We start from the raw sequence: 26506 nt of genomic DNA on the forward strand, positions 1-26506 counted from the left end.
TATCCACTCCGGGGCCAGGCTTCCTGATATGGCACCAACAGTCCTGCTGGAGGCAGCTCCCGTCTGCCTTTGCAGGCCCTGACGGGCAGTGCATCCGGTCTAGCAGGAGCCCCTCTTCCCAGGGCACGATGGCATGGGACACTGAATGGTCTCTGATTGGAGCTGTGAGACCAGTCTAGTGATGTAGTTTGGTAGGGCATGGCACCAGGCAATGGGGGCAGTGACAGCAGGCAGGCATGGGTAAGGACCTGGCAGCTAGAGAAGGGCCCAGGGTGACATGGCAGGCAGGAGGGTTGTGGGGCAGGGTCCAGGGTCACAAGAGTGGGCTAGAAGGATGTGGGAGAGGGTCCTCCCTGACATGAGGCCAGGGTCAGTCTCATGAAGACGAGAAACATGGAGTCAGCCTGGGAAACCCCATAAGGTTTGCCTGCCTTGCATTAAGCCATGGAGCCCAGTGTTGTACCACCTCTCGGTTGAGGAGAAAGCCTCTGGCAGGGCAGGGTCTCCAGGGAGGGGAGGCCACCCCACTGTGCTGAGGGACTTGCTGATGAAACTTGTGGTCCCAGCAGGCATGTGGCCCTCCCCTCCCCTCTCCCCTGTAGGAACTAGTGCACGCAAGAGCCCCACACTGACTATGCGACTGTTTTCATCGTCACCATAATCATCTTCATGACCACCTCTGTGCCTCATCCATTCCTGGTAGCCTTTCTTTAGGGAAACCTCATGGTCTTGGCTCCCTCAGTGTGGAGCCTGCACCTCCCAGCCACTGCCCTGCTGTGCGTCACTTCCCTGGGCACTGCAATGGGTGGTTCCTGCCTGTCCCAGGGTTCTGTCCACTGTGCCTGGATGATGGAGCTGACACCTTCCTCTCACTAAAGAGAGACCACTGGCCCCAGGGAGGTTAGGCCAGTGTGAAGCTGAGGGAGGCGTGAGGTGGCTGTGGCCCACTCCTGGGGTCACTGGGGCACTGGCCAGGGGAGCTGGTTGGTGCATTTAGTTGGAGCCACCCCTACTCTGTATGCAGACGCTTTTGGAGTGCTCAGTGTGTCGCCTGGGAGAGCAGCAGCATCAGATTGGGGGACGTGTATCTTGCAGAGAACAAAATGTGATTGTAGACCACAGGGTAGGCACTGGTCTTGGAGAGGAGATCACCACGAGAGACGCCTAAATGACCAGGAATTGGAGGATGGGGGGTAGGGAGGGGAGCAGGTATGTGAATACCCAGAGAGCGCATGGGCGTAAAGGGCCCAGGGTTCATGAGGAGGCCAACATGGCTGAGCCCAGTGAGGGGAGGGGGTCAAGGGCACCAGGTCCCCTTCAAGCAGGCAGCCAAAGTCAGGAGTTTGATTTCATTTTAGGGGCACTGGGAGCCACCGGAAGACGCTAAGGGAAGCAGCAAGATGGGCTCATACGTTTTCTAATATTTTCTGAACATTGGAAAGAGCTGGCCTTTTCTCTTTCTCAGCACCAGGTAGGCAATTCTCCTCTTCTCCCCGTAGCTTCAGCTGTTTGGCCTGGTCCTGGGAACCCCTGCCTTGTAGTCCATGCCACCTCCCCCAGCCTCACCCCTCTCTGGGGGCTAAAGAAGGGTTTTCCTGCTCCCACAGCCTACTCATCCTGGGCCTTTGGGCCACCTGATGGTGAGATAGGGCCTCCTCCCGCTGGGTCTGAATCATTTCCCGTCCCCAGTCTTATCTACGCTGACTGGACACTTTTATTTTTCCTTCCACTGAGCACTTGTCTCTGCTCTTGCCTCTTTCTCCATCAGTATTTCTGTTCCTTGGGCTGCGTAGGAGTCCCTCATTTTAAAGCACATTAATTATTATACTGTTTTCAGATGCATTTTTTAGAGTCTACTCTCTGTTTTCCTCCATGACCCTGACTGATATAGGGTTGTTGTGGGGATTACATAAAATTAGGTTTATAAAGTAGTTAAAATAGTGCCGGGCACAGTCAGGCACATGGAAGTGGAAGCTGTTTTTATCCCGAGAAAAGGAATTTCCATCAATTTTTATCATTGTTTTATCTCCAGCCCCTGAAATGTCTGGCACATAGTAGTTGGCAAATAAATAGATGTTCACTAAATACATAAACAGAAGACGATATCAGTGCCCCACACATTGTGTTGTGTGAAAAGCACCTGGGGTGTGGCCACTCTCCACTCTGTATTGGGACTCACCCAATTGGCTCCTTCCTGGTCAAGGTCAGGTTTCTGTTGGGTCTGGCCTGGTTGATGGGGATGGTGGAGCCCTGAAAGAAGCATGGTGCGGGGAGGGGGTGTCAGTGGGAAGTACCAGCCCAGTTTCTCTTCCCTTCACTTTGGGCAGACAGCCTGCCGCTGGGGCCCAGGGAAGAGCAAGGTTTTGTCTGTGTCCTGACACCCCCACTACCCAGATGGGTAGGAGACCCGAACCCCCCAGCTTATGTATAATGGTGTTTACAACATTCAGAGTAATGTGCTGCCCTCGGACTGCCCTGCCGGGCCGGGCCTGCCTGTGTGAGCTCTCCTGCGGTGGGAAGGAGCCTAGTCCCCACCTGGATCTTGTCACACCAGCCAGCAAAGTAGCGGAAGGTCTGGATGGACATGCCCACGTGGGTCTTCAGGGCCAGGGTGTAGACAGCACCTGCATCCAGAGCCTCAATGGTGGCCAGCTCTTCCTGATGCTGCTCCATGAGGTCTGCCAACCTGGCCAAGGCATGGAGGAAGGGAGGAAGACGGGCTCAGGCCTGGCACACCCTGGCTTGCTTTTTCAGGGCTGTTCTTCAAGGAGTCAGGAGCCCTGCCCTGCACACTCAGATGTGCTGACCTCAGGTTCCTCATCTGTGAGATGGAACAGTAACATTTACTTCTCTGGATGAGTGTGAAGATGATGCCCTCTGTCCTGCTCTCCGTTCCTCACTCCCTTGCTTCCTCCCCAAAATATCAATGGATTGACTACTTTATAATAATCCTCACACTTGATCCTGCAGAGGAGGTCCAACATCTCGGTCTCGGGGTGGCCTCCACCAGGGGAAAGCCTCTCTGGCTTCCAGCACCAGCTAATCCAGTGGAAGATGCTCCCAAGGCTGGCATCTCCAGGGATGGAGAGGAAGGAATGATGGGAGAGATGCAAGGGAAGGCATGTCTATACAGTCCTCCTGGAGTCTGAACACTCCAACATCCAGTTGTTCTCCCACGGTTCTGGCGGGTCTGCTGCTGTGGACAGCCTAGGAGTTAGAATAGTGGCCCCCTTCCTGATAATAGGATCGAAGGTATCCAAGGGGTAGGGTGGACGGAGAAAGGTGGAGACCACCAACCTAGAGCAGCCCTGTCTTGCACAATGGGAAGTACCAGCCCAGGATCAAAGCCTGTTGACCAGTTCCCACTCTGCTCTTTTCTGCCTACGGCCACTGGCAAGGCCCTAACACCCCCAGGCCTGGTCCAGTCCTGCCTATACCTCCAGTCCTCCCAATGGCTGCCCATACACTCAGGATACAGCTCCAACCCTGTCCTGACACCTCCACCTGATCCTGACCCTCATGATCCCGCTCTGGCAGCTGGGTGTGACTGGCTCCCCAGATTCCCAGGGAGGTTCTGTCTTATCTCCCTGGGGTTCTGGGGAGCTGACTAGTGACTTTCTCTAACTCTCCCCTCTGGATCTATCTTCCCAGCTCCTCCCACAATTGCATCATGTCTTATTCCTATAACATAGTCCATATTCCATAAAAACCATGGTAGTCCTACTTCCCTCATTGAACCAGGGGTGCTCTGCAGCCATTTCTCAGGGAAATTCCAGGGCAGCAATGGGCACGCCTCCTCCCTGGGGACTGGGAGGCTGCATGGGGCAGGGAGCAGGTCACCAGGAGTTCTCAGGCCTTGACACGTCTGTCCATCCAGTTGAAATCTCCACTTACAGCTGTGCATGGCACCACCTCCTCACTATCTTTGTTGTCGGTGGGGTCATCCCATGTGCCGCCAGATGGAAGGAGAGCATCTCCAGGGAAAGGCACTTTCTTCTGGGCTGGCATCGTCTACCACAGGGTCCCTATTCCAGGGCCAGCAGCTCACCACCACCAGCCCAGGCATGCACGCTTCATAGCTCTGACTGACCTTCAGAGGCTCTAGGTCATTAGCCAATGGCTGCCTAAAATTGATGGGTGCTCCAAGAAGTCTGGAAACTAAAGTTAAGGCATGCCCAGCCTCCACAGCCCTCACCTGGCCCCAACCCCACCATATCTATTCCATTTTGCAAGCCATGCAAGCCCCTCTCTCTGCTTCCCTGCTGCGGGGGCTGCCTTGGCATGTCTGACCTCTGGAATGGAAACAAAAGGCATTCCAATGGCATGGCCAGGGTGGGGCCTCTCCCGCCAGATGACCAGCACTGATGTGAGGGTCATAGGTATTCAGGGGGTAGGGTAGACTACATCATCACCAGGCTCCGTGCCTGAGGGCTTCCCCAGAACCCAGAGCTTCAAAGCCAGGTTCCTGAAACCGGCTCACCAGGCTTTTGGATACTGCTGTTTGTCTGTCCAGCACCCTCCCTTCTGCTGGAAACATCACCCCACCTTTCTTGGGGGTGACTGCTCCACCCCCACTCAGACCACCTGGTTCTAGGGGAGCAGCTCCTCTCTTCCAGGCCTCATTCCATCCTGTGGTCACAAGCCACAGCAATCCCAAGTCCTCTAAGACTTCTGATTGGAACTAAGGAGGGAGGGCCATGTACACCCTGACTTTACAAAAAGGGGGAGGGGGATGTGAGGATGAGCCCGTCCCTGCCGTTGTCGGCCTCTGTGCACACCAGCCCTGGGCTGGTCCAGGTGAGCACCCTGTCTGTCTGGGTCTGCCCAGAACCAGCTGTGAGCTTTGCCAGTTTGTGGTTCCACTCCCTCACTTTTGCACCTCCTCATCTTTGCTCACACTGTCCCCTCATCTTTGCTCACACTGTCCCCTCTACTCTTTCCCCTGAGGTCACTTGCAAAATCCCTCTTGCCTCTCAAGTCACTTCCTCTGAGTAGCCTTTTATGAGCCTCGGGGACCTGTCTGGAACCCCAATTCTTCTTGACAGGACCTGAGCATCCATCCTCACCCTGAGCTGAAGGTGGTGGGAGCTGACAGGTGGGTGGGTGGCTCTCACCTGTACAGGAGCCGGCCCCGGTCCCGGGCACTGATCTTCCCCCACAATCCATTCTCAAAGGCATCTTTTGCAGCAGCCACTGCCTTGTCAACATCGCTGACCTGGGCCAGGGACACCTGGCAGATAACCTGTGGTGGAGCAGAACTCTGAAGCCTTCCCTGGGCTCCGTGGACACAGACACGCCTGCCTGCTCCCCCGCCACCTGGGTGCACTCTGAGAGGAAATTCTACCAGTGGAAGGGCACTGGGAGGGTGCAACCAGAGTAAGATGAGGCCTGGGAAAGGTCTGTTTGTGTTTGTACATACCAGGGACCTTCTCATCACTTTCTCACTGAGCCAACACAGGGCAACAGACTTGGGCTGCCGACTAAGGATGAGCATTTTCAAACCGAGAGCATAGATGCATTCATTTAGTGAGTCCCAGGCAAAGGGTTTATTTTTTAAGAGGAATAGGCTAGACATTGGGGGTGACTAGACCTGTCCCCAATCGGCACTGCATGCCCTAAAGGTACCCATATGGTCTACAGCACGGGCCTGGGTGCAGGTGGGAGAGAAGGGCTAGAGGGCGAAGGCCAGGGCTTTCTTGCTGGTCACTACAGACAGCACCTGCTGGGCAGCTCTGTCCACACACCTTCTATCCCAAGACTCCCAAAACAGGCTTTGAGGTGCTAACAGCACTCCATGCTGTTGCCAAGGGCACTGTACCCTTTGTCTGTGTCCCCACACCTTATCCGTCTCTTTGTGAAGCACTGTCTTTAAACTTCCCTCCAATGAGCCACGTTGAGTGTGCTACCTATTTTCTGAGGGACCGGAGCTATACTGTAAGATGGGGCAGGACAGAAAACGTTCGGTAGACACCTGTAAGAGTAAGTGTTGTCCCAAGTATATACATGTGTGAGAATGTGTGTGTACATGGGTCATGATGTGAGAGGGTCATAGTCAAGAATCCTGACAAACGTAGGATTCAAGGAAGAATTTCCAGACATTCGGGTACAAATATTCGAGAAGGTGGGGCCATCCTGGGATAACTGTTGAAGTGTGGAGGGGAGGGAATGGTTTGAAATTTATTCCAGTCCTAGAGCAGGCCCTTTAGAGTCCTGCCCCAACCCCCCGCCAACCCGTCCACACTACACCTCCCTCTATGTCGTTCCTGTAGGGAAGACTGGTGATGGACTGCCCTTCTGTGTCCAAGCAGAGGTCCCCCAGGCCAGGACCCCCCGGTGTCAGATAGGGGAGTAGATGGGAAGGCACACCATGGATGGGGGAGCAGTGGGAGGGAGGAAAAAGAAGGTGCTGGGCCTGCACTCACACTTCCATCTGTCGGGTTGATGGTCTCATAGGTCTTGGCACCCTCGGCATCCACAAATGTGCCCCCAATGAAGAGCTGGTGGGGCATTCGGAGGGTCAGCTTGTTCACTGCCTTTTCCACCTGGAAAGAAAGGTTTCACAGGCTTTAGCTGTAGTGTGGATTCTTCACAAATGGGCATCACTGGCTGGCACAAACCCACATGGAGACACAGGAAACACAGATGGATAGACAACCACTGGCACGCATGTGCGCACACACACGCACACACACACACACACACACAAGCACACACCCAAGGGGTCTATTATATGAGAAGTCTGAGGATCTGAGTGGTAAGAAGAAATGAATAGAATGGACTCTGAGGCCAGACTGCCTGGGTTGAAGTCCTAGCCCTGATACTTACCTGCTATGTGACCTCAGGCTGTTTGCTTGGCCTTCACACATAGCAAGTAGGTGGACAGGCCCTTGTAAGCCGCCAGACATGACACCAGCCCCACCACTCACTTACCCACATATCTGCAATTCTGTGCTGAATGCAGGAACCTCTGGGAAACCTGTTCATCAGTCATTTGTTCACAAATCTATAGCCAACCTGAGGTCCATCCTGACCACCTGTGTTTTCTTCATCAGGTTTTGTTTCAAACTACCAGCCAGACAAACTACCCCAAAGCTAATTGCTATAGCAGTTTGTACCAAGATAACCTAGAGATAATTTTCAAGAATGTCTTTAAGAAACACCCTAGCTGGGTGGCTCAGTTGCTTGGAGCATTGTCCTGTACACCAAAAAGGTTGTGGATTTGATCCCTGGTCTGAGCACACATGGAAGGCAACTGATCGATATGTCTCGCTCTCTCTTTCTCCCTTCCTCTCCCTAAAAAAAATCAATAAACATATCCTTGGGTGAGGATTAAAAGATAAATAAATAGTTTCTCTAAGAAACAGACTTGCAATTACTTCATCACTCTTCCATAATACAAGTTAAATGTATAGCAATATTTGTTTTCCTTTTTGGGAAAACACTCCCAATTCCTTTCTCTCTTGCTTTCTTTTTTCCCTGGCATTTAAACAAAAATAATTTAATGCAGAGAATTGGTAACAATAAACATATCCTTGGGTGAGGATTAAAAGATAAATAAATAGTTTCTCTAAGAAACAGACTTGCAATTACTTCATCACTTTTCCATAATACAAGTTAAATGTATAGCAACATTTGTTTTCCTTATTGGGAAAACACTCCCAATTCCTTTCTCTCTTTCTTAAACTGGACCGGAGGGCCGGAACAAAAGTATGGATGGAGTGTTTGTGTGAACTAATATAAATTCAAAGTAAACATCATTACATAAAAGGGTACGGTCTTTTTTTTTTTTTTTTTTTTAGTTTTATGCGACAAATGGAGGAGAAGGTCGTACCAGAACCAGGGGCTAGGGCCACCCAGGGGCACCAGAGTCGAGGCAGGTAATCTAGGAGGGGCTGTGGGCACAGTAGAGATGCAGCTGGAAAACCCAACAAAGGAGAAAGAGGGAGAGGAATGCTCGGTAAAGGCCTCTTCCTATTATCCTAGTCTCGTGTCTTGGGACTCAGAACTTATCCTACATACTGAGCCTTAGACAGCAATTTCCTCTGTTGAGTTTGCCCCACTGCCCTGGCATCCTCGGGTTCTCCAGAGCTGCCAGGGAGAGCTTGGGACACTGAAAGGTGGGCACGTGGGGGGTCCTGCCTTCCTGTACATCCAGGTTACCCCCGTGTGTTCTGTTGGATCCACAGCAGTAGATGCCTGAGGGGTCGGTAGGGTCATGCCCACGTGGGGAAGCCCAGAACTCACGTAGTCAATGATGCACTCGCTCTCTTTGTCATCCCCTCGCAGCTTTCTCACTAACAGCTGGATGAAGTCCTTGAAAGTGGTTGCCATGTAAACGTCTTCATTTTCCAATTCCACACCATCGCACAGCTCTTTCACTTCCTCCACCAGTCTGAAGGAAAGGAGATTTTAAAAAGTGGGAGCATGGGAAGAGGCGTGGCAGACCTGCATTATTCTAGCAGCAGAGGTGGTGGTGCCAAAGACATTTATCCCAGCAGCCACAGCAAGAGTGTTAGTCTAGAATTGGGGTTAAGATCTCAGTCCATGGACTCAGGAGGCCCTGGTTTCAAGTTCTGGCTCCACCACTTACTAATTTATGACCTTGAGCAAGTGACAAACTGTTCTGAGTCTGCGTTTCTTCACCTGTAATATGGGAATAATAAAAGCTCTGCTCCCACTCTGTGATGAGTAAATGAGATAATCCAACTATTAGTAATAATCTTCAAAAGATACTGTTAAAGATTAAAAGGCAAGCCACAGATTGAGAGAAAATATTTCTAAATCATATATCTGGTAAAGGGCTTTTATTCGGGATATATTAAAAATTCTCAAAACTCAACACTAAGAAAAAAACAACCTAAGTAAAAATGGTCAGAAGATTGATCTGATGTTTCACCAAAGAAAAAATATGGATGACATTTGAAAAGATGCTCAATATCATTAGTCATTAGGAAAGTGCAAATTAAAACCACAAGCATACTCATTAGAATGTCTAAAATTATAAAGCCGGACCTTACCAACCGAGTTCTCATACACTGCTGGTAAGACTGTAAAATGGTACTTTGGAAACCACTCCGTAAAGCAGTTGCTTAAAATTCAAACATATACTTTCCATTTCATTTATAGATATCTACCCAAGATAAATAAAAGCCTACGTAAAGACTAAAGATGATAGAGCAGGAAACCAAAAATTCATCCCTCCACCTACATAACTATTGAAATGGTAGAACTGTCTGAATCAGATGTTTTGGAACTCTGGACTCAAGTGGACATTTGCAGTATCCAGGGGAGACAGCATGAGGAGGAGGGAGGTAAGTGTTGGCAAATTACAGCATGCCTCTCTCTGGCCAGTGATTGGTTCATGACTCCACCAGAGACAGTAAATTCAAGTCAAGGACTTATGTGAAAACTGCTGGAGGAGCAATCCCCTTTTCAGTGGGAAAGCTGGAAAGGCAAGAAATGAGACCAAAGATACTGTGAAGCCATCTTGTCACTATGAAGAAAATCCCTGCCCCCAAATGAAGCAACAGATGGTGACAAGTTAATGACATAATTTGACTCTTTGGACTATGCCTAAAGAAAGCTACTGTAGACTTTTGAACTTTCTTTTTTTTTTTTTTGGCTTTTTTGCTTAAACCAAACTGAATAAATTAATTACTATTGTTATAAGCAAAGATATTCTAGTGTATTCCACATCCTTCTCTCTTTTTTATTTTTAAATATGTTTTTATTGATTTTAGGGACCAAGCCCGCAACTAGGTATGTGCCCTGACTGGGAATCAAATTGGTGAACTCTTGGTTCATGAGTTGATGCTCAATCACTGAGCCACACTGGCTGGGCTCTTTTTCTTTTTAATCCTGAACCTTCTGTTTATACACTGTTAAATGGAAGGCAGGACAATTGATAGGAAGTTGAAGAATAGGTAAACTAATCTATGGTGAAAGATTGTCTATGGGCCATTAGGCTACTGGTTGGAAAGGAGGAGGAGGGAACCTCGTAGGGTGAGGCTGGTGTCTATCTTGATCAAGATATAACTGATGTTATATATGAAAGATATAACATCATCTATAGGTTATATATTATATAGCTTGTGTGGGTTACACAAGTTAAACCAAAGTCTACCAAACTATTGTCTTAAGATCTGTGCATTGCACTGTACATGAACTTATACCTCAATTTTTAAAATATTGAAATCATGATTCCTTTACCCGCAGCATACATCTGACCGGAACACTTGGGAGGTTAGATTCATTTGCTCAGGCCCAACCTGCCTGTCCTCCCTCCACTCCCCACCTTCTGCACACTTTGGCTTTCACTGGGGGTATTGGAGCTTGTGGCAGTTTTAAAACAGTCATACATTAGCTGATTTTCTTCCCACTGAAGGGGTAGGTCTCTGTCCCTGCCCCTGAGTCTGAATAGGCTTGTGACTGCTGAGACCAATCAAGTCAGGAGCAGTGACTCGATGGGGAGACTTTCCAGGCTGGGTGACGAAAGGTGCTACCACACCTGCATTGTTTGCTGGCACTCTCGCTCTCAGCACCATGAAAAGTCCAAGTCCCCAAGCCACCACATGCAGGTGCCTGGTCAGTGGTGCCAGCAAAGCAGCTGCCAGCCTTCCCAGCCCAGGTGCCAGGCATGGCGGTGAGAAGCCAGCTAGCAGTAGTACATCCCTACTCAGCTGTCCTAGCTCCTGCCAGTCCACTGACCTGTAGCCATTCAGGGTGGCCTGCCAGGCCTGCACTCATGGGCCCTTTCTGGATCACTGACCTGCTAACCATGAGTATAACAAATGGTGGTGGTTTCCCGCCATTACGTTTTGGGCTGATGAGTGGCACAGCCTCAGACAACTGGGATGGGACCTCCCACTCCTGGCCTTACCTCACCACATCCACTGATGCGGCACCCGACTTGAAGAAATCGGTGGAGTCTTCTACCTCCAGGACGTTGGGGAGAATCCGTTTCCAGGCACTCTGAAAAACAGGCGTGGTGAGAACACAGGTCCCAAGGGAGCTGGGAGCAGGTGTCAGCTGGGTGACAGCAGCCCCTGATGTGTGCACGGTGTGTGCACGGCATCAGGCTTGGCTCTCAGTCCACTCCAAGGTGCAGCTGCCTCAGGAGTTTAGAACTCTACGTGTGTATACACTCTAGAAGTACCTGATTCTTTTGATGACTGTTAGGCTCTTTGCCAACATTTTTTAGATCCTAACAGGTGGTACTAAATTGACCTTTTTCATGCGCATGCTCTCCTCTACCACTCACAACATCCACGGAGGTGGGGTCTATTCCTTCCATTTCACAGATGGGCTCAGCCGTAGCAGCTTTTGACTCAAGTCCAGCTCTATAAACACGTAATCTCATGCCGCTCCGAATGCCACTCAATTGTAACCAGAGGGTCAGTTTGTCCAGCTGGCCTTCTAACCCCAGGGCAGACCGACCCCAGGGCAGACCTTGGGCTTGGCACCTGACTCAGCTATTCCAGGGGCTTCTGTTTCATTGTCCCCTGTTGACAATGAGTCCCTAGAAGAGTCATAGATAACTGACCAAATCTCAGGCTTCCAGAGGCAGAGGAAGAAGGGACAAGAGGACACAGAAAGCCCCAAGACAGGATAGAACCAACACCGGGCCTGGGGCCAGCACATCCGCAGAGTGTGCAGAGCCTGACTTCAGGGAGTGTGAGTCACAAAACACATGCGCAGTGCAGGACCTGCCCAACCAGACGGTAGCCCTTTAGTGGTCTCACCCGCACACCCTCCATGGTGACCAGTTCTGCCTCCGTCAGCTCGAGGGCGCTGCTGTCTTCTCCCCTGAAGAAGTGCGAGGCCGGGATCATCTTGCCATCCTCCAGCTGGATGTTCTTCACCAGCAGCTGCACAAGAAAGGATTGCTCAGGGCCTGTGGTTGCCGAATGCCCTTATGCCAGGAAGAGAGCAAGTCTGCAGAGAGCGCTGAGCTTCATCTCCAGCCCTCACCGCGAGAAAGGCATAGGGAGTCTCAGATGCATGAGGAGGCGTTCAGAGTGGGGAGGCTGCTGTGTAAGGACACAGAGGAAACTGGAGCTCACGCTCACCTCTCCCTGTCACCCACCCCACCTGCTCTTGTTCTTTTATGTGTAATGGCTTTATTATTTCTATAAAATCAGTGCCCGTGCATTAGACAGAATAATTCCAGCACTACTTTGAAAACCAATTGAGAAAACAATTCATCACCAAACTCCCCAGCTCCCCAAACCCCATGAGAACATCTGGGGAAGGTCATATATGCCCTCTGGGGGACAGAGGGGCATATCGAGGTAGGAAGAAGAGCAGATGTACTGTTGGGTAGAGACGAACCTCTCTGTTTGATAAGAAGTCTATAGAAATGGCATATACCACACATGCCCTAATAGATCTAGTGCCAAGTCCCATGTCTGATCCCCAGCCTGCTGCCTTTTGAATATGTTCTGGAGCTTTCTGTGAGCTAAAACCCAGCCATACCCAGCTGGAAATTCCCGAGAGATGGTTCCACCACGGGTTTCCATCAAGGCTGCCCCTTTGCTCTGCTGTACCTGCGAATATCACAGAGGACGGAGCTGGTGCCCTTCCCCCATAACAGGGCCCTGCTGCAAGCGTGGGCTCTTAGTGGCCTACTTCTGTACCCGTGTCCTCCCCGATGTGGGCAGATAAGCATGGCCCTGCACAGAGAGGCCAGGGGCTATGCCTCTTTGACCCCCACCCTAACTCGGGGGTGCAGAAACTGAGAACTGAGTCATGTGAGGATGCCGGGACATGATCAGTTGATGTCACACTGCAGAGCCTGTCCTGATTAAGGCTGGACTGCTCCAGGACCCTCTGTCCTAGCCTGCACCCCGAATGGTCCAGAAATCACATGCACGAGATTTCCCATCTCAGGAACTGCTTCTAGGGATTGTGATCCAAGACAGACCTGGTCTTCCAACTGCATTTATCAGTCATGATAAATTGGCCTGTATGCACACACCAATGCAGCCAAGGGGCAGCATCCAGGGTTTGTTGAAATTCCCTAACATGTTCACAGTCCCTTTCCTGTCCGCTTTCTCCCCTGCCCTGGCATCGTAAGGCCCCGACCTGCTCAGCAATGCACGGAGTGAGCACTAATAGAGAACCATGGCCAACTGGTGGGCCTCAGAGCCAGGATTTAAGGGTTTGAGTCCCAGTTCTGCCACAAACTAGGTTTTTTAAAAAAAATCTCTGTGCTTCCGTTTCCTCCTCTGTAAAATGGGTATAATATTCATATCTCATAGGGTTGTTGGGAGAATTAAATTTAATGCATGGAAATTGTTTTAAAGCTGTTTCCAAGCACACAGAAAGTGCTCCATGATATTAGCTGCTTCTGAGCTGCAGAGTCTGCTAATACAAATCGGAGCATGCCCTGTGCCTGGTACGACTCCAGGGCTCTTCAAAGAGAAGGAAACTGAGGCACAGTGCTTTAATGACCACCCCAGTTGTGCTTGGACACTCTGCAGGACTAATATGAGGCCCCAAGTTCAGAAGTCCCTGCAGAGAGCTTCCCCCTGATTCTGACACTCTCACAGGACACCCAGCTCTGGGTAGGGCACCTGGTCGAAAAGAGCAAAAGGCCAGCCTTCCTGGAACAGGGAAGTGGGCAGACCCAGTGGCCAGGGGCACACATGGACTCCTAGAACCTGCCATCTTATTTTCTCCAGAGCAGCCTGGGGTCTAACTGCAGGGTCAGAACCCTGGGCAGAAGTCTGTGTGGCCTTGAAATCTCAAGGGACATGTGGCCCGCAGCAGCACTGTTACCATTCTGTCATCATTCCCAAAGAGGATCAGTCCCGCTTTGGTGACCACCCCCGGCCGGTGGGCTCCCGGGATGGGCAAAGCTTCTCCCTCAGGCACCAGGCCTGCAGTGTTCAGTGTGGAGTTGAAAAAAGTCAGCTTCTGTTTGGAAACAGGACAGGAAAACCAGAAGGCAGTGAATGAGAAGAGGCCCCCACTGCTGGCAGCCTAGGCAGGGCTGGGCAGGGCAGGGCTGGGCAGGGCTGAGCAGGGCAGGGAGATGAAGTGGGGGCGGGGGACAGTGCTATGCGGGCCTAAGACTCTGCCTCCAGGGGCACAAGCAAGGCCTTGGCAGCCTCTGGAGCCCTTAAGCCCAGTGTGCCCCTAAGACCTTTGGTATTGGCCCCAGCCTCAGATCCCAGGTAGACAGACATCTGCTCAAGACACCACAGTGAGGACACCGGCCCTGGGGTGCCACCAAGCACTGGTCACTTTGAAAGGGGTCCTGTGGTGGTGAGGGCAGCAGGGGGACTCCCAGACACAGTCTGGGTGGTTGGTCAATGATCAGGGGTTAGGACAGTCTGGGACTTTGTGGAGGACAGGATTGCCCTCCATGGGGTGCAAAGTCCCTGCTTATGGTCTTGCCAGACCCTGACCCCTCAAGAGAGCCTGTAAGCACCATCTGACCTGCTTCCCGCCCAGCCCCTGGCCTAAGCCTGCTGCCCCTCCCCCTGGGGCTAAGTCCAAGTCAGCGGTGGGCCTGGGGTCTCTATCGGCTCAGAGGTGAGAGTCAAAATATTTTACATCCAAAACAGCTCAACCTCAGATTTGCTTCAGGGCCTGAAGGCCTTGATCCTTTAGCCACCAGATGGTAGGTAGGTCCCATGGTCGGGGGTGGGGGGGGGTGGGGGGTTGAAGTGGCTGAGGGCACTCGGGTGGGGTTGGAGTTCAGGGCAGTGGCTATTTGCCAACCAGTTCTGCAGTCAGTGGGGCACACCGGTGCACCTAGCTCAATCCCAGTCACGCATGAACACACCTGCCCACAAGCCTCTGTCCAGGCGCCCGGCACCTTGTCGTTCCCACGGATCCAGTTATGAATGGCCTCTGCTGGCTGCTCCCAGTTGATCTGTGGGGCAGGACGCAGCTGCTTAGCAGGTCTCTCTCCACTTGCTGACCACCTGGGTAACACCTGTGCCCTCCCCTCCAGCCTGTTGGCCCTTGGCAGTAGGTGAAGCCCGGGGAAGAGAGCGGGGAAGTCCGGCTTCTCAGACACTAGTCTGAGTTCCTGAGCCGGGTGGGTGTCTCCCTGGTACCCGTGCTCTGGGTGCTCTCCGACCCTCCGACTTCCGCAGGTTGAGTAAACATAAACTAATGGTTTTGGGGAGAGACTGTTCCATTGTTAAGATGGCCAAGGCCTTACATGGAGTCCCCGGCACAGTGCAGGCCCATCCCATAGTGCCCTGCCGCCCACAGCTCCTCCTGGCCTACAGGACTCACACAGATCCCCATATGGCACCCCATAAGCCCTGAGCAGAGGAGCAGAGATACAGCCCGCAGACTCCACTACTGTGACAGCTTTGAAGAACTGAATTACCTCTCGAGACTGCCAGCACTACAGCTGATTTCACACACACACACACACACACACACACACACACACACACACACACCTCTGGGGATCCTGCCTGCCCATTCTTCCTAAAGAGAAACAGAGGAAAACCCAGAAAGGACCCTGATCCCGGCCTGTCTGGGTGCCGCATACCTTCCCCCGTCCACAGCTTGGCTCACGCTTCCCCACCCTGGCAGCCCTCACGCTTCCTTAAACAATTACAATCTGGCTGCCCAGCCAGAACCCCAGCTTCCCCAGGATACCTGCCTCACCCCAGTCTGAGCATCGCCTGGCTGCAGGGTGGGCAGTGTCCCTGGCACTCACCTTGGCTGTTTCCTTCTTCTGGATGCCTTCATAGGTGGCTCCTTCCTCAGGCTGAGGGACTCTGGGGGCTCTGCCCTCGGCAATCAGTCTCACAGCCTGCACCTGGGGAGACCCGGTCGGTCAACATTCCCAGTCTTAGGACCTTCCCCTTACTCCCATCCCCTGGGTTCACACTGAGTCTGGACCCTGCCCCACAGTAATCACACATGCCTGGCACACCACAGGCAGCCAGGAAATATCTCCTGTATGAAGAGATGGAGCTGGTCTGAATCCAATTCCAACCTGTACAATGGGCACTAACCCCCACCCTCTCCACCACACAAGGTTTTGGAAGATTACATAGAACACACACACACATTTCCAAGTTTTTATCTAAAACCTTCCCTGCCTGGTAAGGAGAACGGGTCGTGAGCCTTGCGATGGTTTTGGAGGTCTTAGGTTAAGCAGGAAGTAGTTTCTCTGTTCAAGAGAAGAGGAAGATGGTGGGAGGAGGACTCAGGGTAGGAGGAAGGGCAGCCAAGAAGCCTGAGCTCCTTGTGAGGAAGGGGCTGTGGAGAGCCCCAGCCACAGCGAGACTGGGAAGGGAGGGGGGTGTCAGAAATGTCGAAAGCAGGACTGCCCAGTGGAATGCTCTGTGGCAAGGCACACGTTCCACATCTGTACTGTCCAATACAGGGGTCATTGGCTGTGCGTCGTTCCTAAGCACTTGACATGTAGCTAGTGAGACTGAGGAACTCAATTTTTAATTAGAATTCATTTAAGTTAATTTAATAGCCGCATGTGACCAGTGGCTGCCCTATTGGACAGCGCAGCCTTAAAGGATATTTTTCATTGTTTCCTGTGAGATGTGCAAGGTAACCCCTTTCTCTGTCTCTCATACAAAATCTTCAGCAAGTTTACTTTGCATGAGAGAGAATACAAAGAGGCATCTAGCCCTAGTTGGTTTGGCTCAGTGGATAGAGTGTCAGCCTGTGGACTGAAGGGACCCAGGTTCGATTTCGGTCAAGGGCACATGCCTGGGTTGCAGGCTCGATCCCCAGTAGGGGGCGTGCAGGAGGCAGCCAATCAATGATACTCTCATTGATGTTTCTATCTCTCTCTCCCTCTCCCTCTCTGAAATCAATAAAAATATATTTAAAAAACAACAACAAAAACAAAACAAAGAGGCATCTAGTTCTACACACCTGAAAAATAAAAGGTGGCCGCACACCAGACTGCTGACGTCTGGGCAGCAGTGAGCACTTTCAGGGCACTGTTATACTCATTGCTACTTCCAAACAGCAAGTGCTGCCCTCCGGGGGAACTCCCCCTGTCTGACTCCTGCTGCCGCTAGAATCTGTGAAAAGCAGGAATGTTGGCCACCACTGGCTGGCCTTCTCCCGCTGGACCACCAGCTGGCCGGCACACACACCAACCCCTTTGGAGTCAGGTCCCGTGGGGTCTGCCTGCCGAGCCAAGCATAAGTGTCTCTGACATCAGTCATTCTTGTCTCTTCCTCTGGTAACACTGAGTTTTCTTGTGGAAAAAATCTCAGTCCACAAGGACCAGCGTTCCTTCCCCCACAGGCCACAGCAGGAAGCATGTGACTGAGGCTAGCCAATCAGAGTACCCTATTATCCTGGTCAGTGATGGGCTCTGTGTGATCACATGACCCCCAAATCAGCCAATCAGCCTTTTCTGATTTTTCATTCATGATTTCTAGGAGAAAGAGGATTTCTCTTCCCCTGGAGCCCAGAGGTGTAAGCCTTGAGGTACCAGTGACTTTTTTCCCTCCCATTTGAGGGCAGTCAACCTAAGAATGAAGCTAACCAAACAGACAAGCAGATTTAGGGTGAAGAAAAAGAGAGAAATAGCATCTTAGTGACATGGCTTAAGCCTCTGGATTCAGCCATACTTGACACCATCCCTGCCTTTAGTCTTCTCTATTTAATGAGCCCAAAATGTCCCCGTTTTGGCTAAAGCTTTTTAGTTTGGTTCTTGCAGTTGTAAGCAAGAGTCCTGCCTAATACAGTATATTAAATGTCCTAGTCATGCCTCCTGGAAACTGTGAAGTGAGAGCTCTCTCCCTCCAGAACCCTTGAATTGGGGGTACCAATTCCCAGCCAGCTCCAGGGCAGGCTGGGCCTAGAAAGGGTGTCTGGGACAAACAGGCACATGCGGCAAGGCCAGCTCGCAGCTCTTACCATCCCTTTGATGCCTTCAGGGAAGAGGAAGCGGTTATACAGAGTGCTCACGGTGTCGTCCGGGAGGATCTCACACTCCCGCTGGAGCAGAAGGTCCCCGGTGTCCAGGCCGTCATCTGCCCAGAAGACGGTAAACCCCCCTTTTTTATCTCCGTGAATGAGGGTCCTAGGGAACAGAATGAAACCCTGAGTCTAGCAGCAAGGACCACAGAGAAGGACGACTCGGGAGCAGCCTGTATAGACCCTGCCACCCTCCAGCACGCCCTCTGGACCCCCTCGACCCCGGGGAGGATCGATGCCTGTTCTGGTGAGAGTGGGAAGGAGAAATAAAATGCTATTTATTGACACCAACCGGGCATTGTGGTAAAAGCCCGATATGCCTCCTGTAACTTAATCTTCCCCACTGACGTAACAGGCATCGCCCCCTTTACAGACAAGGACACAGATCCAGAGAAGTGAAGAGATGTGGCTGTAGAATTCCAACCAGACCAGTCTGACTGCAAACCCATTCTCTTTTCCCAGCTTAGCTGTCTCCCCACCCTGACTACTCATCTAAACTACCCCACCTACCAGACACATCACCTGTTCATTGTCTTCTTAGTACTTCTCATCACCCATCTTTATCTCTAAGTGGGGTGCTACTGAGAGGGTGGCAGTGGGTGGAGGTTAGAGCAGACCTCTGGACACATCACCTGGTTGGTGGTCCTGGTAGCCTGGGTGAGGCCCCTGACACAGTTTCAGAGACCCCGAGGCAAGATGGGAACATGACTGCCCACGCTGAAGCTTACTGTGGGAGTGCACAGTACTCAGCGAGACTTATCCGCGTTCTCCTGAGTGTTCTTGCTGATGGTTAACCCTTAAACCAATCCGGTGGGTGGATGCCATCTGGCAGCACAGCTAGGCACCTGCATGGCACCTGCATGGCTGAGGGAGGGTGACGATTCAGGCAGAGGGGGCTGTTTTTGCCGCCTTACCAGTTGATGGCCGAGGCCCCTCGATGCCGGGGGAGCAGACTCGGGTGGTAGATGATGGAGCCATGGCGGGGGGCATTGATGACCTCCATGGGGATGAACTGGCTGCAGAAGGGCAGGACGTTGAGCTCAGCACCCAGAGCCTGGTATTTTGCCACCACGTCCGGCAGAGCCTGTCCTTTCTCCCGCCAGCGGGGGAACTTAAACACTGGCACTCCATCCTTCTCGGCCTCCAGGCCTGTGGGACAGGGAATGGGAAACCGGCCCCTTTTTGCACCCACCCACACGTGGCCACCTCTGCCTTCCCAGCAAAGTAACTCCTGCCTCTTCTCTCTAGGCCTGTCCCTTTCAGCCTTCCCCACGGCCCAGCCAGGCTCCACCCCACAGCACAGAGGGGGCAGCACCAGCCAGGAGTGAGGTTTCAGGGACTGCTCTATCTGGTCTGACTTCTGCTGACAACCAAGAGATGACATCGGAGCCCCTCCCTCTCCCAGACTCCTGCCTGACCCCCAACGGCTGGCCTTTTGCCCTCAGACCGCTCCCCAAGACCTCACACCATGCCCATCACCAAGTTACTATTTCTCTACCCTGCTCTCTGGGGAGGGGTCTGGGACCTGCAAACCACAAAGGCACTGGCAATACGGGTGCAGGAGGGAGAAGGAGAGGAGAGGAGGGGAGGAGAGGGGAGGGGAGGAGGGCTCCTTCCTCTCTGTGAGCATTACCCCAGCCTCACTTCTTCACCCAGAGAAGCAGCTGAGTCCTTTGCAGTCTTCCCAGTATCTGCCTAACTAGCCTCAGTGCACACAACCCCCTCTTGCTGGTGTCGGCACTCCAAGGTCCAAGTCCCAGCCCTCATGCCTCTCTCCCCACCCTGTTACCAGCCCCATGGCCAGCACACCCTCCTCTCAGGTCTGAATTACACCCCCCCCCCCAATTCCAAGTGTTAGAAGTCACAACTTCTTCCCTCGACTTTCCCTAGCCTTAGTGGTGGCAGCTGCCTCCTGCAGTCACTATACCGGCACCTCCAAGTTCTCTTTGCCTGCCCCTCTTTAGCACCCATTGGACACTTGCTTGTACTTGATCCTCTGTTCGTGCTCCTGATGTCTGGCCCCTGACTGGACCTGACCCACCTTCTAGCCCCTCCACCTCTGTACCCTGGCATCCAGAGGTGTTGAAGGAGGGTGGGGTCAGTGTGAGCAGGCTGGACTGTGCTTGCACAAGCTGTTCCCACTGTGACCAAGGGAATACTTCTGCGTGACATCTGAGGTCAGGTCAAGTAGCAGCCCCAGTCTGGGTCCAGGCTCAGGAGCTGGTGTCAATGGTCACTTCGTGGCCGGGGCTGGGCTCAGGCTAGGTCATGGGTCAGATCTAAGAACGGGGCCTGCACTGCTGTCTGGGGAGACTCAGCTCTTCCTTATGAACCAAGCCTTGTGTCTGGTCAGCCCCACAGGCCCCTTTCCTAAGCCCGGCCCCCTATTCCATGTCTGTCAGGCCTGAGAAGACCCGAGAGCGTCCCTGGAGAGTCTGTGAATCTGAGCTGAGGGCCCTGCATCTTACTGGGCTGCTGAGTTCCCAGCTCAGCCACTGATTCTCAAATTGCTCCTCCTAGAGCCACAGGCATCACCATCACCCGGGAACCTGTTAGAAATGCAAATTCTCAGGTCCCATTCCATCCCCCTGAACAGAAACCGCCAGGGTGGGGCTTAGCACTCTGTGAGTCAGCCCTGCTCAGTGGTGGGGACAGTGACACCTGCCTGACATCCCTTTCAGGGCCTGGGGGCTAGGGTCAGGGAAACATGGGGTCACCAGACAGCAGGGCTGGGAGCAGGCGGAGTGCTCCCGTGGCTCTTCTCCAGGATGGAGGCCCTGCCTCACAACTAGGTGGGGAGGAGGTCTCCAGGGCCACCCGTGGCCCCACCACTAGATCCTGCGGGCTTCTGCTCCCACCCACTGCTGCCTGCCTTCTTGGACACCCCCATTCCCTGCTCCTAGACCACCCACTCACCCAGGGGGTCCGCCTTCCCATTCTTGTCTGGGACAGTGAACACGCCTACGACCTCATAGCCTTCCTTCCTCAGGTGGCAATAAACTTCCTGGCCAAACAGGCTCTGCCCGATCACTGCGATCTTCATGGCAGCAGAGGTGGGTGGGAAGAACCTGGGGAAGGAATAAGGTGGCAACATTAGAAAGGGCTCGCTGGCCTCCAGCAAGCCGACCCTGGTCCAAGTGTGGCAGCTGCACAGCGCCTCACATGCACCCCCTCCCCCAACCTCTCAGCCCCCTTTCTGGGGCTTCCTAGTGGCGAGCCACTGCAGGGAGACCAGAGGGAAAGGTTCCCCAAGGGAAGGGGGCAGATTTTAGATGTTACAGTGGGGGAGATGTACAGAGATTGAACCCCTCCAAATTGGCATGGAACATTGGGCGTCAAGTTCCCTGAGGTGTATTTGAACATATTTCAGGTACTAACCAGTCTGTGACCTTGGTCAAGTCACAGCAAGCCTCAGTTTCCTTGCTCGTTAGTGAGAAGGATGTCACGTGCCTCAAATGACTTTCAGCCTATAAATGAGCCAGGAAGCAGCAAGGGGGCCTGGTCCTGGGGGCCTATTACCTTAACCTCACAGAAAGGCACACTTGCTGGACAGGCCCTGAGGACTGAAGGTGGAGGGGAAAGTGAGAGGGGGTGCCACTGGCCAAGAAGAAGCAAGATATGTGGAATGTCGCATACCTAGATCATGCAAATGCCTCCAACGTTTGCTCATTCATTCACCGCGCGCATATCTGTAAAACCTATTATTCTCCTGGTACATTGCTTTAAATTGTCCATTCACAAAATCATACATACTTTACGGAAAATTTTATGAAAGTAACTAGCCTCATAGATACAGAAAAATGCACAAAGCATTGGTATGTAGCTCAATGAATCCTCACAAACTGAACACACCCTTATAATCAGCACTAAGAAAAGGAATTACTTCAGAAGCCCCCCGTGAGCCTCTTCCAGACACTACACCCCACTTAGAGTAAATGAACTTTTAACAATATCAAATACTTTTGCCTATATATCTTTTTCATTTATATAAATGGAATCGTACATTGTAATGTTCTGTGGATTTATCCTCCCTTCACATTACCCATGTTGTTGTACTGTGCTCATTCTGCTTGCTGCATAATATTTCATTGTGTGAATGTAAACACAGGCATTTATTTATCCACTCTACTGTGGGTTGGCATTTGGGTAGTTTTCCAGTTTGAAGCTATTGCCAACAGGGATATAAAGGTTCTGCCACATGGTTCTTCCTGCACATAGGTACACATTGCTGTGGGATATGGACCTCGGAGTGGAATTCCTGGCTCACAGATATGAAAATGTTTGGCCTTAGCATATTCTGCCAGTTTTCCAAAGTGGTTGTACCAATTCCCACTTCCATGTGCTCTGCATTGCAGCCTTGTGCCTTTTCATCTCAGCTATTTTGCTAACATGAAATACCACTGCAGAAGACACTGTTAAGAGAATAAAAAGAAGCCATAGAGAAAAACCATTTGCAAAAACATATCTAATAAAGGTCTGGTATTCAAAATATACAAACCCATAAAACTCAACATAAAAAAAAATAAACTACCCAATTTAAAGATGGAGGAAAGACCTGAATAGACATTTCACCAAAAAAAAAAAAAAAAGATATACAGATGGTAAAAAAGTATATGAAAAGATGCTTAACATCATATGTTATTAGGGGTCACAAATTAAAACAATAATGAAATACCACTACACACCTATTAAAATGACTAAAATCCAAATCATTGATCAATACCAAGTGCTGATGAGGATGTAGAGCCATGGTGGGAATACAAAAAGATACAGCCACTTTGGAAAATAATTTGGCAGTTTATTAGAAAACTAAACATACTCTTTTCATGCAATCCAGCAATCACACTCCTTGGCATTTACTTAAATGAGCTGAAATTTTATGTCTATACAAAAACCTGCACGTGGGAATTTATGGTAGCTTTAGTGTATAATTAGTAAAACTTGGAAGCAACCAAGATGTCCTTCAATGGGTGACCGGATAATAAACTGTGGTACATCCAGACAATGGAATATTGTTCAGTACTAAAAAACCTGATCTATCAAGTCATGAAGAGACATAGAGAAACCTTAAATGCATATTACTCAGTGAAAAAAAAAACAATATTAAAAGGTTACACACTGTATGATTCCAACTATATGACAGTCTCAAAAGGGCAAAACTAGAGGGACAATGAAAAGATCTGTGGTTGCCAGAGGTTTGGGAGGAAAAGGAGGAATTAACAGGTGGAGCACAGAAGTTTAAAAAAAACTGTTCTAAAAAAAACCTTATCTATTAATTAAATTAATTAGGTAAAATAAAATAAATCTAGCTCTATGGTTCACATCTTACTCTCAAATACAGTTCAATTGGGTTTTAAAATATTTAAAACTAGAGGCCTGGTGCACAAAATTTATGCACGGGTAGGGGCCCTAGGTCTGGCTAGTGATCAGGGCCAATTGTGGCCTTCTAGCTGCCAGCCAGGGCCTTTCTTCATTCTGCACCACCCCCTGCTGGTCAGTGCATATCATAACAAGAATCAGTCTCCCAGTTGAACTCCAATGGGGACAATTTGCATATTAGCCTTTTACATGTATGGATATTAAATATAGGAAGAAAACATTAAAGTATTAGAAAATGCTGGTAAATTTTAGGCTTTACAAGCCTGACACTATACAAGAAATGTAAAAGAGAGTATATGACAAATTTTCATACATGAAAATTTTACATGTCTCTGAAACAATTTGCCAAATAAAAACTGCCAATAGACAAATAAAAACACATTCAAATCACAAGTAATCAAAAAATGTAAAATAAAACAAGGGACTATTTTTCTCTTATAAAATTGGAAAATATTTACAACAATATAAATATCTGATGTTGGCTAGGCTATGGAAAATGGACACGCTTATATACTGCTGATAGTGGTATATGATAGACAACTCAGTGCACTGATAAAGTGGTCCAAACTCTCTGGAGGAAAATTTGGCAATAAATATCCAAATCCTAAAAATAATTCTTCTGACTCAGCAATTTCACTTCTAAATTATGTTTGGACAAGCAAATAAAGACATGAGTATTTTACAATAATGAGACATTCACACTATTTAAGCCATGCTGCTGTTAGAAACGGCAACATAATCTGTTTCACTCCCAGAAATTTATGAGCTAAAACACTGAAACAAGTAACACATCACTATGATTTTTAAGGTATATGTGCAAGCACCTGTGTTTGTGTACTTGCCTGAAGAATTCAAACAGAAATGTTAAAAGTCACTGGATGGAGTTTTTTGGGTCTGGGGTGTTTTGGGGGGTCAGAAGGAATGACTGCATTTATCCTTTTCTTACCAGAATGCTGTTTGTTTTTTGTTTTTGCTTTTCTTCAATCCTCACTCAAGGATATGCTTTTATTAATTTTTTTTTTTTTTTTTTTTTTTTTTTTAGAAAGAGGAAAAGAGAGAGAAATATCCATGTGAGAAAGAATCATCTATCGGTTGCCTCCCCTATTTGCCCCAACTGGGGATGGAATTGGTAACCTAGATATGTGCATTGACCGAACTAATCTATCAAGTGGGGGTGTCCAAGAAGGGAAGGAATAAGGTGGCAACATTAGAAAGGGCTCGCTGGCCTCCAGCAAGCTGACCCTGGTCCAAGTATGACAGCTGCACAGCGCCTCACATGCACCCCCTCCCCCAACCTCTCAGCCCCCTCAACCTTTTGGTGTATGAGAGGATGCTCCAAACAACTGAGTCACCCAGCCAGGGCCTCTTTTTCTTTCCCTACACTGGGCATGTATTCCTTGTGGAAAAACAAAGGGGTACAAAACAATGCCTTTGGAAGCAGGTAGAGTCTGGTAGCCACCAGGTGAGGCTGTTGTCACAGTTGAAGAGTGGTGAGAGGGGCCTCAGCTAACCATTGGCCCCTGGCCCTCCACGAAGAAAGATCAGGTGCAGCGAGGGGGAGGAGCTGGGAAGAAGAGACAACGGAGCCTGCGTGGGCAGCCTGGCTGCCTCCCAGCCTATGCCTCCTTTCAGAGTTGACACCGGTCAAGGTCCTTGCCCAGGCCGTGGTGTGCGGGGACGCTGTGGGCTGCACTGGCAGCGGTAGGAATGTTAACGGCTTCCCAGGTCTCCTACCCCAGACCCCACCCAGGACTGGGTCCCCAGGACCCAGCTACCAGACCCTGCGAGCAAGCGGAGCTGTGCCGTGCAGAAGAGCAGCTCCGGGTCACCTGTTATGTTGCAGCCTGTGGCCCACCAGGAATGCAGCTCTAGACCAGGGTAGGGCTCAGCTGAGCTGCCAGGCGGGCAGCCTTCATTCCCCCACAAGGTGTCCCGTTCCTCTAATTGCTATTTGGAGGGTTCAAAGCTGATTCCTCTCCAGCAATCAGTCTCTTCAGCTCGGCACCTGGCTGGCAGCCCACTTGTCCTCCCACAGCCAGGGTCCCCTGGGGGGGGGGACCTCTCCCAGGGTCCTGGGCACAGGGGACGGACCTAGAGCAGGGTACCGAGAGCACTGGAGGCTGTAATCCTGCCTTCACTGCGGCCAATAGCTTTCATCTCTGAGCCTCAGTTTCCTTGTCTCTATAAGGCAGTGGTTCTCAACCTTCCTAATGCCGTGACCCTTTAATACAGATCCTCATGTTGTGGTGACCCCCAACCATAAAATTATTTTCGCTGCTACTTCATAACTGTAATTTTGCTACTGTTATGAACCATAATGTAAATATCTGATATGCAGGATGTATTTTCATTGTTACAAATTGAACATAATTAAAGCATAGTGATTAATCATATGAAATTATATATGTGTTTTCCGATGGTCTTAGGCGACCCCTGTGAAAGGGTCGTTCGACCCCCAAAGAGGTCGCGACCCACAGGTTGAGAACCGCTGCTATAAGGGCTTGTTTCCCAACATTGTTGCAAAGGTTAATAACCAACTTTCACAGAGGGCCTCCTACGGCCAGATGGTGCATAAGCTCAAGGAATTCTCAAGCAACCCTAGGAGGATGGTACTATTGTTTATCGCCCTTCTCAATTTCAGCCCAGGAAACTAAGATCCCGAGTTTAGGAAACTTGCCTAAGAACACAGAGTAGGAGGGAGTGGGGAGGGAGCCAGGGCCCACACCTGTTAAGTCCCGGTCTGGGAGTACTTGTAAACTCTGTCTCTGTCCGCATCTAGGAAGGTGGCAAATGAGGGGCCCCAACAGGTCCGGGCGGGCCTGGGCTCGGAGCGGGGCAACCCCAAGAACTAAGAACTAAGTCGTGGGGTCCAGGCTCCTCTTGCACTGAACCAACAATAGGGTAGTTTTCACCGTCCCTAGCACGGGGCACGGAACTTAGAAAAGGGGGGCACGTTGTCCCTCGGCACGCACCATCCCTGTCTTGCTCCTTCTCTTTTTCTAACCTGCTGCCTGTCTTGAACCATGATTTGTCAGAGACTACCATACAAGATGCTCAACATGCTCGGCGACGATAATAACTGCGTGTTGCGGCCCGTCTATCTGAAAATACCATACAGCTGGGAGGATCGTTGCTCCAAGGAACCATCACAAAGTAGTACATGCGCTGCTTTTCTTAGGTAGAGGAGAGTCGAGAC

At 50.7% G+C, this 26506-nt stretch overlaps 1 protein-coding gene across 1 annotated transcript in view; it reads right to left on the reverse strand.

Annotated features, from left to right (window-relative positions):
- Positions 1-26506, reverse strand: part of ALDH1L1 (aldehyde dehydrogenase 1 family member L1) — a 70398-nt gene that overhangs the window by 11451 nt on the left and 32441 nt on the right. The window contains exons 4-17 of the mRNA XM_023743744.1: positions 20848-20999; positions 18846-19080; positions 17872-18037; positions 15689-15790; positions 14792-14881; positions 13780-13917; positions 11742-11867; positions 10880-10971; positions 8245-8392; positions 6423-6542; positions 5115-5242; positions 2536-2686; positions 2180-2250; positions 1222-1274 (exon numbers count right to left, since the gene is read on the reverse strand). Of these exons, the coding sequence (XP_023599512.1) occupies positions 1222-1274; positions 2180-2250; positions 2536-2686; positions 5115-5242; positions 6423-6542; positions 8245-8392; positions 10880-10971; positions 11742-11867; positions 13780-13917; positions 14792-14881; positions 15689-15790; positions 17872-18037; positions 18846-19080; positions 20848-20974 (1747 nt within the window). The 5' untranslated portion in view covers positions 20975-20999. The remainder of the gene's footprint in view (positions 1-1221; positions 1275-2179; positions 2251-2535; positions 2687-5114; positions 5243-6422; positions 6543-8244; positions 8393-10879; positions 10972-11741; positions 11868-13779; positions 13918-14791; positions 14882-15688; positions 15791-17871; positions 18038-18845; positions 19081-20847; positions 21000-26506) is intronic.

This window comes from Myotis lucifugus, unplaced genomic scaffold (assembly GCF_000147115.1).
Source record: "Myotis lucifugus unplaced genomic scaffold, Myoluc2.0 scaffold_410, whole genome shotgun sequence".
NCBI lineage: Eukaryota > Metazoa > Chordata > Mammalia > Chiroptera > Vespertilionidae > Myotis > Myotis lucifugus.